This window comes from Mus pahari, chromosome 3 (assembly GCF_900095145.1).
Source record: "Mus pahari chromosome 3, PAHARI_EIJ_v1.1, whole genome shotgun sequence".
In the NCBI taxonomy this organism is placed as follows: domain Eukaryota; kingdom Metazoa; phylum Chordata; class Mammalia; order Rodentia; family Muridae; genus Mus; species Mus pahari.
In genome coordinates, this window is record NC_034592.1 from 70,713,794 (window position 1) to 70,726,162 (window position 12,369).

At 38.1% G+C, this 12,369-nt stretch overlaps 1 protein-coding gene and 1 pseudogene across 1 annotated transcript; one reads left to right on the plus strand and one right to left on the minus strand.

Moving 5' to 3' along the window:
- Window positions 1-5,092: 5,092 nt before the first annotated feature.
- LOC110319443 (putative olfactory receptor 5AK3) lies at window positions 5,093-6,037 on the minus strand. The gene has a single exon (XM_021194941.1). The coding sequence runs from the start codon at window positions 6,035-6,037 to the stop codon at window positions 5,093-5,095; it is 945 nt and encodes a 314-aa protein (XP_021050600.1).
- Window positions 6,038-10,762: 4,725 nt separating this feature from the next.
- On the plus strand, window positions 10,763-10,894 carry LOC115063714 (annotated as a pseudogene).
- The last annotated feature ends 1,475 nt before the right edge of the window (window positions 10,895-12,369 follow it).

The following is a 12,369-nucleotide window of genomic DNA, read 5'->3' on the forward strand; positions in this document are numbered from 1 at the left end:
AGGCTAACTATCCAAAAAAAAAAAAAAAAAAAAAAAAAAAAAAAAAAAAAAAAAAAAAGAAGTAACATCACTGGGATATGATCTTGATTATGTTATACCATACATCTCAATGATGAAATTTATATCTATCTGTCATAAAAGGTTTCCACTCTCTGATGTTGTGCCAGGATACAATACACCAAGAAGAGAATCTACACCAGATCCAACTGTTGGTATGTCAGACATCTGGCCTCAAGGTCCTTGAACCATGATTTTCTGTTTTTATGGGCTAGAGAGATAGCTCATTGTTTAATAGCACTGGTTCTCCTAGACCCAGGTTCAATTTCCAGCACTGGTACGGAGACTGCCATAGTTAGGGTTTCTATTGCTGTGATGAAACACTGACCGAAAAGCAAATTGGGGAGAAAAGAGTTTATTTGGCTTACACTTCCATATTACTGTTAATCATCAAAGGAAGTCAGGACAGGTACTCTAATAGGGCAGGAACCTGGAGGTAGGAGCTGATGCAGAGGGCATGGAGGTGTGCCGTTTGCTGGTTTGCTTAGCCTGCTTTCTTATAGAACACAGGACCACTAGAGCATGGGATGGAACCATTCATGATGGGCTGGACTTCCCCCACCATCAATCACTGAAATAATGCCTACGGCCAGATTTTATGGAATCATTTTTCATCTGTTGTTCCCTCCTTTCAGATAACTTAGTTTGTGTGTCAAGCTGACATAAGACTAGGCAGCACAACTGACCCCTTGTCACCTTGACATCCAAAAGCATCACTTAAGCAACCCCTTTCCTTTCTTATTCATCCCCAAGCTCTCACATTAAAACATAAATAAAATTATTTATTTATTTATTGAGCACAGATTCTTTTCTCATACAATACATGCTAACCAGTGTTCCCTTCTTTCATCCCTCCCAGCTCCCCTACACTTCCGCTTTCTCCCAGACCCACTCTCCCTCTGTTTCTCTTCAGAAAGAAGCAGGCCTCCAAGAGACAACTAAACACAACAAAACAAGATACAACAAGACAAAGCAAAAGCCTTCATATTGAGGCTGGACAAGGCAATCTACTAGGAGGAAAAGAGCAAGTGAAAGAGTCAGAAACACATGCTTCCGTGTCGGAGTTCCCCATGCACCAAGCTAACAGCCATAACATGTGCACAGTAGCTGGTGTAGACCCATGCAGGTCTCAGGCTACCCGCCTTAGTCAATGTGAGCCTATATGGGCCCTATTTAGTTGATTTGGTTGGCCATGGTCTCTGGGTGTCCTGTATCCCCTCTGGTTCCTACAATCTCTTCTCTCCCTCTTCTAGGGGAGTTTCCTGATCTTCAAGGGGAAGGACTCAAGGGGAAGGACTTCAAGAGGAAGGACCTTCAATTTATGCTAAGGGAGAGAGGCCCACCTCAGGCTGTGGATCTCTGTACCTATTCCCATCTGCTCCTGCAGGAAGCCTTTTTTTTTTTTTTTTTTTTTTAAATGATGACTGGGCAAGGCACTGATATATGAATATAGTAGAATATCATTTGAAGTGATTTCATTGATTCATTTTTTTGCCAGCCATGTTTGGTTCTACACTAGGTCTCTGGGCTATCCAGTTTTTGGTTTCTGGTCATTCAAACAGTACTAGATATGGGCTCCCTCTTGTGGCATGACACACAAGTTATACTAATCACTAGTTAGTCATTCCCACAAGTTCTATGTCTCCAGTGCTGCAGGACATCTCATAGGTGGGATAGATTGTAGGTCAAAGTTTTGATGGCTGGGTTGGTGTTTCAGTCCCCCTAACTGGAAGTCATGCCTGGTTACAAAGGACGGCTGGTTCAGCCTTCAAATCCTCCATTGCTAGGAGCAATTCCACTAAAATCAAGAACAAGACAAGGTTGTCTACCCTCTATTTATCTATTCAATATAGTAGTGAAGTTTTAGGAAAAACAATAAGGAGATCATGGGGATATAAATTGAAAATAATTCAAAGTTTGGTTATTTGCACATAAATGGCCCTGAAAATTCCACCAGGGAACTCGTGATAAACACTTCAGGCAAATTGACTGGATGGCAACTGTGGTCTCTTGGAGTCTGTAGGACATCTGTTCAGGCTCTTCTGGCTTTTAGAGTCTCCATTGAGAAGTAGGGTATCATTCAAACAGGTCTGCCTTTATATGTTACTTGATCATTTTTCTTTTCATCTTTTAATATTCTTTTTTTTTTGTTCTGTATGTCTAGTGTTTTGATTATTATTTAATGAGGGAACTTTCTTTTCCCATCCGATGTATTTGAGTATGCTTCTTGTACTTTTATATGTATCTCCTTGTTTAGGAAACTTTTCTTCTATAATTCTGTTGAAATTATTTTCTGGGCCTTTTAGCTAGAGAATCTTCTCTTTCCTCTATTTCTATTATTCTTAGGTTTGGTCTTTTCATAGTGCCACAGATTTTTCTCAGTATTTTGTGTTGAGAAATTTTAGATTTAACATTTTCTTTTTGCCTGATCTGTCCGTTTCTTCTTTGGTATCTTCACTGTCTGAAATTCTTTTTCTCTCTCCCATTTCTTATATTCTGTTGATGAAATTTACCCCTCTAGTTCCTGTTCACAGTCTCAAATTCTTCATTTCCAGGATTCCCTCAGTTTGTGCTTTCTTTATTGCCTCTATTTCCATTTTCAGGTCTTGTTTTTGTGGCTTTCTTTGAAGGATTTAGTAATTTTCTCTCATTTGTTTGTGTTTTGCTGGATTTCTTTAAGGTATTTATTAATTTTCTCTTTAAGAACCTCTACTATCTTCATAAAGTTTTAAGGTCTTTTTCTTGTACTTCATCTGTGTTGCATTATTCAAGGCCTGGTAAGATAGCTGGGCTCTTATTGCCCTGACTGTTATTTATCGTGTTCTTATATCGGCTTTTAGGCATTTGGATTTGGAATATAGGTCTAGGTGTCGATTTCTGGGTTTGTCTTTGTTGTGTGGATATTTTGTTCCTTGGTTTTTGTTTCCTCCCTGGATTTTCAGAGTATGTTGGCTGTGTGTTGCCTGTTTTATAGGCCTGATACTGTAGTCTGTTCAGCAGGAGTACTTGCTGGCTTCGAAGGCTGGGGAAAGGGAGGCCAGCAGGGCACAGTGTGTGGAATACAGAGGTGTGGACTAAGCAGAGGGGAGGCTGGCTGGTGTTTTGCTGCAGTGCTAGGGGCGACCTTGAGGACTGAGTCTAGGGGAACAGAGAGAGTGGAGAAGATGCATGGATAGCCTACCTGACGACTAAGTTCCACAGTCTTTATAAATTCAAAGATGTTAAAATTTCAGCCTAGTTAAAATATTCAATCACTGTAAAATCTAAAATCTCCTTTTAAACTTATAAGTCTTTCAGCTGTGGGCTCTTGTAAAAATCCAAAATAAATTAAGTACCTTCTTCATGAGGGAAAAAATGGTACAATCACAATCTGAACCAAGCAAAATCAAACTCCAACAGTATAAATAACTTAATATCCAATTGTCTGGGGTTCACTCATGATCTTCTGGGCTCCTCCAAGGAGCTCTGCTCTCTGCAGCTCCAACAGGTTGTCTTCTAGGTTCCACCTTGCTCACACTAGTGAAGATGCTGTTCTTGGTGGACATCCCATGGTACTGGCATTTCCAAAATGCTGGAGTCTTGTGATGAAACTGGGCTACACTTTCATGAACTGGTGGGCAGTTTGTGTGGAGTATTCTATACCTGGGAAACTCTCTTCAGTTTTTGTGACCAGAATTGCACTGAAGATTGAAAACTGGAGTGGATCAGAAAGGAAGCCAGAAAATACCTTTAGTAACTAGCCTGAACTTAGAGAATATCCCAAGCTCCTGTAATAAATCACTTTGTTGAACTAACAATTGGATGCTGGGCCATCAGTTTACTGATTGTGCACTTTATCACTTAATGGGAAATGAGTGACTTGTCTGTTTGCATTCTTTGTACAGTGATTTCAGAACTTAAACATACTCTTAATGAATAACTAATGCCAGGTCAACCATTGTATGTAAGACATAAAGTTAGGTCAACAATTATATGTAAGACATAAATGAACATGTTTCTTGTAAGAACACAGATTCAATTTGAGTGTTTTTCATATGTAAATATGAAAGATGAGTCATGTCTGGTGAGGTGTCAGTAGAGTGAACACAGAGTTTATGCAGAATATTGCCATCCATAAAGCTTACTTCGTTCATTGGCAGTCAGAATTGTATTGGAGCTTCATAACAAATAATGAATAGGAAAATCAATGGGATTTCAATGAATGCTAAGATCATTTTTTTTTTTTTTTTTGGTGAATAAGAGAACTGTCAGCAGAGAGTATTGAGTGCCAGTATGGCACTTCATACAGTGCAGTATCTGAAGTCAGTTTCTTGGCACACTACAAAGCAGTAGGTTTCTGTTTTGTCTGTTCTAAAGCAGTTTGTCTGCATAAAATTGATTTGTATAACTTTTATAAATGAATGATCAAGGATACATTTTTAGTGCCATCTCTTTCTAGATTATCTCACTTGGGATAAAAATAGAAAGTGTTTGTGTTGTTACAGTTAATAGGGAAGATTAAGGTAGATTGAAAAATACAGAAGGTACTAGTGAAAAAATAAGTATAAAGTGCCAGGGAATGTAATAATGATGAGAATGTGAGATGGGCAGGACAGGTTGAATTCTAAAAGATTTAAAAATAAATATATTTATTTCATATTCAGATTCAGACTATAATTTTGCTACTGTTATAAAACTTAATGCAAATATCTGATATACAGTCCCTGAAAGGGTCACTGCCAACAGGTTCAGAATCACTACTTTAAGGTACTTAAAATATTTGAAAGAGTATTTCATAAAGAATATTTTAAAAAGTTTATTTGTCAATATCTAAAATAATCTTTATAAAGTCCTTTTCATGACAGTGTGAAATATAAATTTCAAAAAATGAGTTTTAAATATGTTTCAGGAGAAGTAATTGAATATTTCATATATTATATGATTGGCTGCATTAATAGGTGCAGTCATTATTTAAGAACTCACAACTTCAAATTTCATAATTATTGTTATAATTGAACAGTTATACTAAGTAATTATTTGACATGGTGAATTTTTATTATTGTGGATCAAATCTAAATAACTTTTTCTTTGTCAATTTTATAGCATCTTTGACTTCCTTGTTTCTCAGGCTGTAGATCAGAGGATTCAGCATGGGAATCACAATGCCATAAAACACAGAGGCCACTTTCATATTCTCCTCAGAATTGTCNGAANGAGGCTGTAAGTACATGTAAGCAAGGGTTCCATAGAAGATGGTGACTGCTGTCAGGTGGGAGGCACACGTGGAGAAGGTTTTTTTCCTCCCTGCAGTAGAGGACATCTTTAGGATGGCGGCCATGATGTACATGTAGGATAAGATAACAACCGACACAGTGAATATCAGGTTAAATCCAACAAAGATAACAAGAATCCTGATATTGGTCGCAATGTTGGAGCAGGAAAGGCTAATAATTGGGGGGACATCACAGAAAAAGTGATTGATGTGATTAGATTTACAGTATGACAATGAAAATGTAAAGCCTGTGTGTACTGAAGAATTTATTGATCCAATGAGATAGGAACCAGCTACCATCTGGATGCAGACTTTTCGGGACATGAGTATGGGATAACGAAGTGGTTTGCAGATGGCTACATAGCGGTCCACTGCCATAGCTGCCAGGAGGTAACAGTCACAAGTAGCAAAGATTGCGTAGATCAGTAATTGCACTACACATCCTCCAAATGATATGTATCTGTCTTCCACTACAAAGTTTTGTAGCATCTTGGGAGTAATAGCAGATGTATAGCAGATATCAACAAAGGCTAGATGTTGTAGGAAGAAGTACATGGGAGTCTGAAGTCTGGAGTCAGTGTGGATGAGGAGAATCATCCCAGTGTTGCCCACCATGGATGTCACATAGATGACAAGAAACACAATGAAGAGGACACACTGAATATCATGTTGGACTCCAAATCCCAGGAGATAGAAGCCCTTGACTTCAGTCTCATTGTATTGTGTCATTGTCACTGAAAATCCTGAGACTACTAAGAAGAGGAGGGACAAAGAAGAAAATCTCAGTAATTTGATTTTCAATATATTAACAGTTTGTTCCATTTTTATTAATTTTATAGTAGTTGGCTTTTCCTGACAAGAACTCATAATATTTGTCAATTTTCAAAGAGTCTTTTATATCTATAAAATGAAGTCACTGTATAAATTAATGTATTTGAGCCATTCTTCTTCTTTTAAAAAGTAAAAAATATCCCTATTTTCAGATAATGTGCTCTATACTCAAAAGATCACACAGACTCTACCAGAAAATCCTTAGATTTAGTAAACACCTTCACTAAAATTGCAGGATACAAAAATCAACATATAAAATTAGTAGGTTTTATATATGCACACAGTGAAATTATTAAAATCAAACAGGAAAAATGATCATTCACAATAGATTAAACTGTATCTAGGAATAAATGTAAGCATGGAAATGAAAACTTTAAGACAAGGTGGGAAGAAACTGAAGATTATGCTAGATAAAGAATAATATTTCATGTTCCTGGATTGGTAGAATTAATTTTTGAAAAGTCTAATTTACCAAAGATTTTCTACAGATTCAACCCAACACCCATCAAAATTCTAATTATGTCATTCACAGTAGCAGAAAAAACAAAATTTATCCAAGAACACAAAAGTCAACTACAGCCAAAGAATTTGTAAGTAGAAAGGACACATCTGGTGGTATTATCACACCTGACCTCACCATGGAACCATAGTGACAAAAAGCCTGGACCAGCACCAAAACGGAAGCATAGAACCACAGAATAGACAGAAGCATAGATCAATAAAATACAGAACCGAGGGAGAGACAGAAGCATAGACCAATAGAACATAGAACTGAGGAAGAAACAGAAGCATAGGCCAATAGAACTTAGAACTGAGGGATAGACAGAAGGATAGACCAATAGACAATAGAACTGAGGCATAGACAGAAGCATAGATCTGTAGAACACAGAACAGAGGGATTGATAGAAGCACAGACCAATAGAACAGAGAGTCAAGGGATAAACTCATGAAGCCTTGATTATCTGATTTTTGACAAAAACATTTTGGAAAAGACAGTCCATTCAACAAATCATACAGGCAAAACTGGGTGCCTACCTGTATTAAAAATAAAATTAGATTCATATTTTTCACCCTGCACAATGTCATATAAAGTAGATCAAAGAACATTGAAGCCTCAAGTGCTAAACTTGAGAAAATGGCCAAAATTCTTCAATATTTAAGTATTCACAAGAACTCTCTGAATATAATTTCAGTAGAACAAGAAGTATTCAAAAGAACTAACTAATGTGGCTACATGAAATTAATAAGCTTCTGCATTGCAAAGGAGACTATGAGCAGAGTGAACAGACAGGAAATAGGAAAAAAATCTTCAGTTGTACCTATGTACTGACAAGAGTACCTAGGTACCCTTGATTGAATGTACCTATGCACCCTTAGTTGTATCTACGTATTGATAAGGGTCAATATATAGAATATATAAAGAACTTAAAATGCTAAACATTAAGACCCCTAAACTTCTAAGGAACAAATGTGTTAATAATTATAACAGATGTTCTTAGAAGAAATAAAAGTTGTCAATACACTTTAAAAATTTCTGAATATGCCTAGCTATCAAAGAAATATAAATTAAAATTGCTATGGATTCCGTCTCATTGTAGAAAGAATGGGCATCACCAAGAAAAGATAGTGAACAAATAATGCCAAGAAATAGGGAAAGGGAACCCTTATTCACTGCTTGTTTGAGTGTAACATAGTAATGACATTTTGTTAATCTATATGGAAAGTTTTGAAAACCAAAACCAGTCAAAATGCAGTGTGTGGACAGTCACAATCTACAAAGGCTCAAGGAACAGTGCAGCAGAAGAGGCAGAAAGCTTCTCAGAGCCAGAAGAACAGGGACTTGGATGTGAGATAGAGTCTCATAGTCACATCAGAAGTGACACCCATAAAGTCTAACCAACATGATTGCCCAAACAGGAGCTGAACAACGATGACATCAATGTACATGACAAAGTAGAAAGGGAAAAACCCATGAGGACTAAACGCTATGCAAAGAACTATAGCTAATGAAGGAAAGCTAGGAGGGTTATTCCCAGGGATATATTCTCAGGGAAGTGCACACCAATTGGTTGTCCAGAGGCAAATGGTCAGCCTTGAAAACATACATATAAGTAACAATGTATGAACTGAGCAGGTTGTATTTATAAAACATCTGTATACACACACATATGCATTCAATAGCAGTTATTGGAAAAAGGGGTCATGAATTTGAATGATACACAGGAGGATTAGAGGGAGGAAATGGAAGAAAGAAGTGTTGAAATTATATTAACTCAAGAATAATAATGAAGTAGAATTACTGAACTATGTATCTAGAGCATTCCAGAACACACACTTAGAGAACTACGTATGTCATCATAGATATACTTACACATCCATGTTTATTGTTCTCATATTCATAACAGCAAAAATGGAAGCAGTCTAGATGATCAACAGACCAATGGATTATGAAGTTATGCTAAATATATTCAATGGATATTTATTTATCAGTAGAATAATAGAAGATAAATGGATAAATAGAAAAAATCCAGATACAAATAGTATGAAAAAGAAACCTATTTCCTAATATGTCAGATAACTTTTGAAGATGCATTTTGCATTATTCAATATATGGTCATGACTTTAAAAAAAGTTCAAACTCTATGAATAGAAGGGATATTTTCAATTTGATGAAGAACATCTATGAATATGAATATTTGCCTTCTTGGAGAAACACAGGACCATCAATTCCTTATGTTTATGGAAATTCAAGTTAGTAAAATGAAGGAAGAAGAGGAATCAAAATCATACATGTTAGGAACAATACACCTGTATATATTTTTAGGTGACATCAACAATTCAGAAGATCCCAAGGAATCTACCCTCATTATCTAGAGTTTACAGGTTACCCCAGCAAAGCTTCAGAATACAAGAAAACCATAAAGAAATCAGTTATCTGCATACTAGTATTAGTAGATGGGAGATGAAATTAAAAGTCTCCTTTAGAGTTACTAAAGTAGAATACTTGGAATAAGTGTAGTCAAATCTGTGTAGGATTCTTATGAAGAAACTCAGAAAACACTGATGAATGAAACAAAGATCTACATACAGAGACAAACTACATGGTCTAAAAAGCTTAGTAATGGGATGTTAATCTGTCTGAAATTGATACACAACAGACATAATTCCCAATCTGTTAGATTTTTCTCTAGATATAGGAGAGACTGATCTATAATTTATATGGAAGGGAAAAGTTGTTATACTAACTAAGCAAGACTTTCCAAAGAATAAAGTATAGTGAGCTACTAGCCTTGTTGTCAAGATTTATCTGTGCATTTTATAAGTAAACACTGTGTTATTGGTGGATGAGCTGAAACGCAGATGAAGAGTAGAAGAGCCCAGAAAACAATACACATAGGTCTAGCCCACTGATTTTTACAAAAATGCAAACGCCATCCAGTAGGATGCCAGAACACTTGATCATTTCAGGGTAAAAATCGCATAATATAAAATTTACATCATAAATCAAAGTGAACTCAAAGTAGATCACATATTTAAAGCTAACATAAAAGGCATGATTGTTTCCAAGACATTTGTTTCTTTGTGTAGCCTTGGAACTCACTCTGTAGGTCAGGCTGTCGTTGAACTTAGAGATCAGCCTGCTTCTGACTCCCAAGTGCTGGGATTCGAGGCATGTTCACACCGCCCAAGTAAGCTATTACTTTTTAGTAAAATAATATAAGGTAAAATATTGAAGTCAGAGAACATAGCAGAGAGTTCTTAGAACTCTTTTGTATTATATACAAAAGATTCATCATGTTATATAAGATGTAACAATTGAGAAAATTGGGCAGTATAGATTATAGGTATAAATAAGTAAATCAAGCCTAATGAAAATATTCAACTAACAAAAACAAAGTTAGAGTCTGAAAAGGCAAACTACATGGGAGAAAATATGTTCATAACTCGTAGCTGAAAAAAATCATAGCCAAGGTACATAAAAAACTCTCAAAATATAATAAAGGCATATAGTGTCAATTGATTTGTAAACTGGACATATTTGCTCTCAGGTTAATTTCATTTCCCAGACATTTTTTTATTAGATATTTTCTTCATTTACATTTCAAATGCTACCCTGAAAGTCTCCTATACCCTCCCCTGCCCTACTCCCAACCCACCCACTCCCTCTAAGCCCTAAGCATTTTGTTTCATCACCAGTGATGGAAAGTCCCCTCTGCTTTTGAAAGCCATGTTGGACTCTGACAAAGGTCCTTTGCTTTTTCAGTTCCTTCACACACTGAAGAGATGCGTAACTGGTGGTGAGCATGGGATTGCTTTTTACTTACGTCAGAGTTGCTCCAATTCACTGACAGGAGCCGGAGTACGCTGATTGCCTACCAAGTCTCTCTTGAGTGTTTTTTCTCCTCTGTGGGGAGTTGATTACTGGGGCCTAAGGGATTGACTCTCTTGAGAAGGGCTGAGGTGGCATTGGATAAACAACATTTGTGAATTTTGGCTGAAGTGATTTAAACTTTCTAGAGATGGTAATACATTAGATGTTATTTCTAGAAAAGATAATTCTTTTCATGTTATTTGTTCCTTGCTGTTTTGAAACAAAGTTGAAATTTATTAAGAAAAACTTTACACCCTTGTCAATGGGCAAAGAAATATCTTGTTTGTGGTGTTGTTCTTATATCAGTCAGGGGCAGTCCTTTTTTCATCTTAACTTGATGCCTGGCTTGGTGGGCAAAGCTGACTTCTGCCTGGGACTCATAAAAATCAAGCCAAATCAAATCAAATCACACCAATCAAATCCAGACAGCAGGAGGAGGAAGACAGACAGAGGCCTGTGGACTGCCCTGTTACCCACAGACCTATCCTTAAGCTCATAACACAGATGGGTCATGGATACCTTCTTGTATCCGTGATCTACAGCATGGATGGAGGACATTGCCTAGGAGCCTGATAGCCATGTAGAGGGAGCCATCCCAATGTGTGAATATGTGATGTTCAGATGGGAGAGAAAGGGAAGGGGAGCAGCTTGAGCATTATGAGGAAAGATGGAACTGGAAAAACAAGGGTGGAGAGGAACAAGCTGTCACTAGGACCATATCTGGGTCCATGGCTATATACGGAGGGGCAGGGGTCAGTGTGTCGATGACCCTGGCTTATATTCCCACTAGAGAACATGGGGCTGTTTGGGACAGCCTCTGGGAACCACGTGGATGTCCAAGGGCTGTGTATAACTGGCCTCATCCCTCATTAGATGTGACACTTAGGAGAGCTGGGCTCATCTCTCACTCCTGTCAGCAATTTTAATAGTGGGCCCCATGCCTCTCACAGGCAGCGAAATGGAGCCGGTCCTTGTGGTGGGGCAGGAGAGCTGACTCTGTTACTTATCTGCTGTTGGGTGGCAAATGCGCAGAGATGATACCACCCCATTACGCTCTCTACCCTTGTCAGACAGCAAAGATACTCACAGGATCTTGAGTTTGGGAGAGCTAGCCCCGTCCCTTACCATCTGCAGCACTTGGAGAACAAGCCCTGCATCTTGCCTGGACAGTCTAACAGAGCTGACCCTTGGTACAGGGAGCACTGGTGAGCCAGCCTCAAGGGTGAGAATGAGGGAGAGCTGTCCTGGCAGTATTCAGAGGTGCCAGGGTAATTACATGCATGCCAAGGTAATGCCCTTCCCCTCTTTTCCCTCTTTCCACCATTGTCCTGAGGACTGGTCCTGAGGTCATGAGAGTAGGTGGGCTGACCCTGTCCCTCTCCCAGTGGAATACTTGGAGGGCAGCCCCTGCACCTCACTTGGGCAGCACAGTAGAGTGAGTCATCCCTGAGAGGGTGAGAGCAGGAGAGCTGTCCCAGCCCCTCACAGGCTGTAGCACTTTTTAAAAATAACCTCTAGTACAAAATATCCTGACAACGATTTCCACTTCCTGCACTCCTCCACCTCCTTTCTCTACCAGATCCACTCCCACTTCCTCTTCCATTGGAAAAGAGCAGGCCTACAAGAGACAACAACTAAATGCACAAAACAAAATATACAACAATAAGGCCAGACAAGAGCCCTCACTCTGAAGCTGAAAAATGCAATCTAATGGGAGGGGAAGACCCCCATGAGCAGGACAAAGTTCCAGAGACACACCTGCTCCCACAGTTAGGAGGCTCACAAAAACACCAAGCTAATAGCCACAATCTCTCTCTCTCTCTCTATCTATATCTATATCTATATCTATATCTATATC